The sequence below is a fragment of the Orbicella faveolata genome, unplaced genomic scaffold (assembly GCF_042242905.1).
Source record: "Orbicella faveolata isolate gen_17 unplaced genomic scaffold, um_ofav_v1 contig_2, whole genome shotgun sequence".
Classification (NCBI taxonomy): domain Eukaryota; kingdom Metazoa; phylum Cnidaria; class Anthozoa; order Scleractinia; family Merulinidae; genus Orbicella; species Orbicella faveolata.
Genome location: NW_028301547.1, coordinates 11246751 through 11253115, shown reverse-complemented (window position 1 = coordinate 11253115; position 6365 = coordinate 11246751). Strand labels below are relative to the sequence as shown.

At 51.4% G+C, this 6365-nt stretch overlaps 2 protein-coding genes and 2 pseudogenes across 2 annotated transcripts; 1 reads left to right on the top strand and 3 right to left on the bottom strand.

The window, feature by feature from the left end:
• Positions 1 to 360: 360 nt before the first annotated feature.
• LOC149111960 (uncharacterized) lies at positions 361 to 1143 on the bottom strand. The gene has a single exon (XM_089289569.1). The coding sequence runs from the start codon at positions 840 to 842 to the stop codon at positions 417 to 419; it is 426 nt and encodes a 141-aa protein (XP_089145695.1). The 5' UTR covers positions 843 to 1143; the 3' UTR covers positions 361 to 416.
• A 1259-nt stretch (positions 1144 to 2402) lies between these two features.
• LOC149111959 (uncharacterized) lies at positions 2403 to 3451 on the bottom strand. Its single transcript, XM_089289567.1, has one exon. The coding sequence runs from the start codon at positions 3014 to 3016 to the stop codon at positions 2429 to 2431; it is 588 nt and encodes a 195-aa protein (XP_089145693.1). The 5' UTR covers positions 3017 to 3451; the 3' UTR covers positions 2403 to 2428.
• A 416-nt stretch (positions 3452 to 3867) lies between these two features.
• On the bottom strand, positions 3868 to 4895 carry LOC149111958 (uncharacterized; annotated as a pseudogene).
• A 65-nt stretch (positions 4896 to 4960) lies between these two features.
• LOC149111957 (uncharacterized) lies at positions 4961 to 6364 on the top strand (annotated as a pseudogene).
• The last annotated feature ends 1 nt before the right edge of the window (position 6365 follows it).

Sequence of the window (6365 nt, the reverse complement as noted above, 5' to 3'; positions counted from 1 at the left end):
GGCCATTCGAGAGGCGAGCGCTTGTAAATCTTCTGAAAGGCCAGGGCGACCTCATCAGAATTTTTCGAAGTCAGGGGTTCGGCCTCTTTGTAGCGGCTGGCCACGTCGACAACGGTGAGAGCATATTTGAAAACTTTGCGGCCGCGAGGGAGCTTGTCGTGCGGCAGAAAAAGAAGGTTCGCCTGATGGACCTTGTTGGGCGTGGGAACGTCGAATTTCGGCCGAGGAATCCGCTTCGGCGCGGGGAGGTATATCTGCCAGAGCGCTAGCCTGATGAACCACTTTTTTGCGGCTTCTTCAGGAACCTTGGCGGCCTCGGCCAATTTTTTGATCGCGGCGATTCCTTTCCAGTAGCCCCCGGGTCCGTAGTAAATCTTTGCGAGTTTGGCCTCCATATAAGTAAGGCGTAAAAACGTTTAAAGGAACCGGAAGGCAGCGTAGCCCAGAGCGAGCGCCCCGGCGCCAACGAACGCGAGTTCACCGTTTTTTTGCTGCTCGCTCGGCTGATAGAAATCTGAGAACTTCGGCTCCTTGGGGGGCACCATCTGTTCGTCAGGATGCGCCTGGTTGTAGAGTTTGAAGGCGTAGTCCGTGTTGGTCATGTTCTGCTTGGCCTGCTCTTTTGTTTGCGCGTTGGTCGCGATCCAGTCGAGAAGCTGTGTTCGGTCTCGCGTGTATTTGGCGTAAGCGGCTTCATAATCTTCGAGAGCTTTGTCGTGGCGCTTTTTTTCTTCAAGCGCGGCTTTGTCGCCCCCGCCGAGCGCCCTCGCCAGATAATTGCCGCCGATAAAAGCCGTTGCGTTCAACACAGCCCCGCCAATCATGATCGCGATGCTCGCCATGGTTATATATTATCGGAAGCTTTTTTTTCAAATCATAACTCATTCCTGTTTTCCTCGAATAGTACCAAGTTGTTCGCAATCCAGTGGAGAAGGCCTTCGGATTCATTCTTGTATTTTTCTTTGGCGTTTTGATACTTCTCGGCGGCTCGCACTTGAATATCTTTCAAAACCTCCGCACCCTTTTTTTCCAAGTTTGCCTCGATCCAGCTGAAAATGAGAAGTGAAAGCTCGAAACTCTCAAAAAAAATCTTTGAGTGCTTCGTCGTAGCTCTTTCCATCTTCTCTCGCGGATCTCGAAACAGCCTCGTGAACGCCGCCTCTTGCAATGCTTGCCATGGCGCGATGCTATAAGAGACCGTTTTATTCAAAACTAAAATTTCAAACGCTGTCGGGGAGGATTTTCTGGTCCTCGAGGTACTTTTTGAGCGCAATGCTGCCCGCCATGACGGCGGTGAACTTCATGTAATTCATAAAGCTGCTGCTGGGATCGGAAGTGAAACTCTCTTTCACAACCTTTATCGCGGCCCAGCCGATGCCCGCGGCTAATGCCGTGAGAGTTGCGGCGTCAATGGCGGTCTTGACAAGCTTGTTGTCGGACATGGCGCGCTTGATATAAGGAAAGAGCGAAAGTTTAAAACAAAATTAATTGGGGGCCTGTCTTTCAGCTTCTTCTTCCGCGAATTCTTTGATTTTGTCTTCTATCTCAATTTTTCGCCTGACCTCTTGTTCCATTTTTCTCCGCCTTTCTCCCTCTTCAACAAGCATTTCGTCGGTAAGACATCTCACCATCCTCCAAGTCTTGACGGTAAAATCGGCCCAAAAAAGCGTTATCCCTCCGATTGCTGCTGCATTGATGAGAACCTGCGCAAGGCTAGGCATCGTTATATAAATCACACGCAAACGTTCAAAGCATTTTTTTAAATACTCTTGGCCGTGTCGCGCGAGCAGGTTCAGGCTCGACACTCTCGGGCTCTGGCGGCGCGGGCTCCGGCGTTTTGAATTTGTCGAACACGGGCTTGGCCTTTGCCATGAGCTCTTCACGCTTGTAATAGATCCCGAGCAGGGTAACGCCTATGCCGCCAATACCAATCCATTGGTTGGTGCTGAGGCCAAAAAGGCCGCCGCTATTTGGGCTTTCCTCTTTTGTATCGGGGGCTGGCTTAGGGGCCGCTGTGGCGGCTTTCACTTGCTTTTCTGCGTAATAAGCCTCGGCCGCTTTCTTCTGTTCTTCCCGGGCCAGACGATTTCTTTCGGCAACCATTTTTCCGGCGGCCACACGCTTGGGGTTTTTTACGCGCTGCGTGGTTGCAGTCGGAGTCGTCGCTTGCTGTGTGGTATCGGCGGCAGGCGCTGTCTTGGTCTCTACCTGAGGCGCTGCCTTGGCCTCTACCTGAGGCGCAGTGACGGCGGCAGGCGCGCTCTCGGATTGTTCGGTTGACATTGAAGCGAACCGTATTATAAGCAAATGAAAAAAGTTTAATTGTTAACAAATTGTCAGCATGACCTCAGCATTTGTTGATGAATGGTGACCAGCGGCGCTTCGCGCCGCGAAGAAAATTCTTGGGGGTCGGGGGTTTCACCCCCATTTATTCTGCAGTTGCTGAGCCGGGTACTTCATCAACACCCTCAAGCGGGTAGCCGTGTTCATCGCGAGAAGGGTGGCTCGGCTCCGGCAACTGTGGACTAAAATCAATATGTTTCGTGGTGATGAACATCGCGTTGGCCGCGGCAAGAAACCGGCCGCACTTCAAAGAAAGGTTGCCGGCCAGATTGGAGAACTCTTTGTTCAAGATGTAGTCGTTTCTGAGCTCTTTTTGGTAAGCCTCGATGTCTTTGATTTTGACGGTCATTCCGACCACTTTGGTTGCAAGAAAAATGAAGCTGTCGATCAGGCTTTCCGTCGTCTTCGAGCCCACGTACGTCTCGTAGCGTTTGATGTATTTCTCGACATCTTTGTCGCTCAGGCGCTTCACCTGCTCGTGGGTCAGCTGCACCCCGATAGCCTCTTTGGCTTTGCCTGTGGACACGAGCACGGCCAGCTGCTCGCGAAGAGCAGGAATGTCGGGTCCGGGAGCGGTTGGAACAAGGCCGCCTGCGGGGCCACTCGACGGCTCGGGCTCGGTTTGAAGAAGGTTCATAATTTCTGCTAACGCGGCGTCTTCTCCAGCAGCCATTGTGCAAGGCTATATACAGCTCGTATTTTTTATTCAAATAACTTTGCCCCGTATGGGTGCCGAAGCGCGAACACAAGAAAAGAGAATTTCCGATCTTTTAGCTTTGAAACCAGGCCTTTGTACTCATCAGGGGAAAGCTCGCCGGCGTAATCGTCAAAGATGGCTTTCGCTGTCCTCGCCGAAGGGGTGTAAAAGAGAACGATCGCCGCCACGTTCTCCCGGAAGGAAGCTGTTATGCCGGTCAACTTCTGTGTCAGCGCCCACACGCTGATGCCTATATGCCTGGCAGAAAAGGCGAGATTCACCAGCTCGCCTGTGCGCCCTTTCACGTCTTTGGAGGCCGCGCAGTCGTCGAGGATTATGAGCGTGTTGGTGCCCTCGGAAAGCCATCTCACGAGCTTCAACCACCTTTCCATGTCGTGCTGCTCACAGACTATCGCATCCATTCTCGGATCGTTTTCGCCAAGCCGGTGGTAGGTCTTGTTGTGCGTGAACGTCGGGCAGATGAGCACGATGTAGTCGAACTTTCCGCGGAACGGGCCGTAGAGCTGGTCCACCACGAACCTCGATTTGCCTGAATTAGTCGGCCCCACGATGAGAGCGTTGAAGGGTATCTTGCGGGGGTCCATATTAATTCTGTACAGATTCCAGCTGTCTTTCCATAATGTTGAACTGGGAGTCGGCGATGACGAATACGTGGCAGTTCACGTTGCCTGAGCCTTCGGCTTTCCTCTCGATTTCCAGCTGGACACCGTCTACTGTTCACAATGCGCTTGCCACTTTCATGAATTTCTTGGTCCGCCATGGAGCGCATATCAATCAGAAGCCCGAAATTGTCTCCGGTGTAAAACTTTGTCACATCCATGTGCTCGGTTTTATTTTTTTCCTTCACGAAGAAGCGTTGGGCCTCTTCCCACATGTCCTTGCCTTCGACGCCGTTGTTGTAAATCATGTTGGGCGAGCCGTTGATCGTGACGCTGACTTTCGTCAGATCCGGGAAGACGTATTTTTCTGAATCTCTGGCGCCATCAGCATACGGCTCTATGAACAGTAGCAGGAGGGCTTTTAGCGACCTTTTTTGGGCATCGATTTTGATGTTCTTCCTCGTGTCGGTGTCTTTTTTGAAGGTAACCACTTGGGAACGCATCACGTGGTCATAGGCGAACTCTTTTCCGCTGGAGTAAACGCTATGCGCCTCGTCTGCCAGAGTCTTGCTGCGGATCATATCGTACTCGAGCTGGATGTTGGTCAGCTTGTATTTCAGCTTGGTTGTATCGGAGCCTTTGACCACATGTGCAGCTTCAGCCAGGGTTATTTCGAACGTGAGGTCTTTGTAAAGGGCCTGGCGGTAGAAAACGCCGTGGTCGGTTAAGATCTGATGGTCCAGCCTAATCCGGTACTTCCTCCCGTACACCTCGTTCAGCTTTTCTTCAGCGTCGACGCCCGAGGTTTTCTTGTCTCCCGCGCCTGAGCGGATCTTGCATAGATCCTCGCTCTGAATCCCTTCGAGGATCCTGTTGTCTCTTTCTTCCTGCGAAAGGAAAAGGTCTTCAAAGATTTTGTAGATGCCATAGCCAACCGTTTCATGCAGGGTAGTGCCTCCAAACTTCACGTGCAGCCTGTCAACGAGCGCTCGCGTGGCGTTCTGGACAAGTAAGTTGTTGGCGTGCCCTCCAGAAAGGTCGATGTTAAAGACAAGCGCAAGCGAGCCCGGCACCAAAACCTCGTTCACGTTCAGCTTGGGCACGTAAACGTACAGAGTATCGCCGGGGTTGGCTTCAGTGCGGGAAAAGGTGATCCGCTTCACCGCGCGCTCGGCCTGCATACCTTGTAATGTTTTTTTGCTGTATGTTGCGCGAAGGTTCTCTGGAACTGCCATTGTGTATAACACTCCGGCGATTATTTCTAATTTGAAAAACAATAATTGGCTTGAAATATATCGCTATGGCGGAAGGCGGTGGCGAATTTGGTTACAAGGACCCGGACCTTGACAACCGGCTTGACCACGACTCTGATGAAGACGAACAAGAGGTTGAAACAACCCGTCCTTTTCAGCCAGGCGCGGCGTCCACTCCCTACCAGCCTGGCGACCCCTACCACGGGGGCGAACAAACGGAAATGAGTACTTTTCCTCACGAGCAGTCCGGCCTGCCTGACACTTCTTATCAGGAAGAAACCCCTTTGCTCGGTGATTTCGTACATACCGATGACAAACCGGCCATGCTTGAAAGGGCAAAAGAAAAAATCAGAAGATGGTTCCCGAAGGTAGACTTCAAAAAATTGGGCCCAATTGGTTTCAGCAAAAAAGGAAATCAATCTGAGATCGTTTCATTTGGCCCCCGGGGGGGTGAGTCTAAAATTTTCAAGCTTGGCGACGAAGGGTTACTAAAAAGTTTCACAGACGCGAAAAAAGCAGCTCTGGGGCAAAGAGCTGAAGACATCATTGCTGAAGACCGCGACACCGTCAGAGAACAACGCCAAAGACTGAAAGAATCTGAAAAACAGCTTCAAAAGGCGGAAAAATTATCTGAGCAAAGAGAAAAAGAAAAGAGAGAAGTGGAAGCTCTGAGAAGTAAAATACAGCAAACCGACGCTAAGATTGATTCCATTCAGGATCAACAAGGTTCGAACCTTGAAAGTGAAGCAGAACTGCGTAGGCTCAAACAACAGAAAAAGAACTATCAAACCGATCTTGAAAACAGGAAAAAAGCTTTGGACTCGCTCACAAAAAAAGCAATGGCCAGAGAAAAGGAACAAGCCAAGGTTGACAGACTCAGGGCCAGCCTCGCTGCAAAAGAAAGTGAAACAAACGCCATGGAAGAAAGGCTCAACCAAACAAAACCGTTGCACGACCTGAAAGAGCAGGAAAGCGAGCTGCAGCGCCAAAACGAGGAAGACCAGGCGATCATCCAAGATGAGAATGCCTCGCCCTCTGAAAAAGAAGCCGCAGAAGGCAGAGTTGCAGATAGAAACGAGGAGATCGCCCGTTTGCAAACTCAGATCGCGGAAAGAGAAAGGGGGCGGCCTCTCTTGGAAAGGGTCAAGGAGATCTTCAAAAAATATGGCGTGACGTTGACCGCCATTCTTCTCGCCGCCGGAACCACAATCGGCGCTGTCATCGGGGTCCTCACCAGAGGTTTGAAAGCCACCGGCAAAGCTTTGGGGAACGGCCTCAAAGATATTGCCGCGAAACTCGGCTCTCTGCTGCCCGGGCTGATTGGCTCGATTGTGAGCTTCCTGTTCAAAGCCGCCGGCCAAGTCGTCGGATTTCTGGCCTAGCACACCTGGCTTCTCATTCTTACCGCGGTGGCCTTTTTGTTCGAAAAATATTTTAAGAAGCAGCGTTAGC

Bases quoted from the DNA above. Each gene is read 5' to 3' on its own strand.
- LOC149111960 (XM_089289569.1), bottom strand. From the start codon at position 842: ATGGCGAGCATCGCGATCATGATTGGCGGGGCTGTGTTGAACGCAACG.
- LOC149111959 (XM_089289567.1), bottom strand. From the start codon at position 3,016: ATGGCTGCTGGAGAAGACGCCGCGTTAGCAGAAATTATGAACCTTCTT.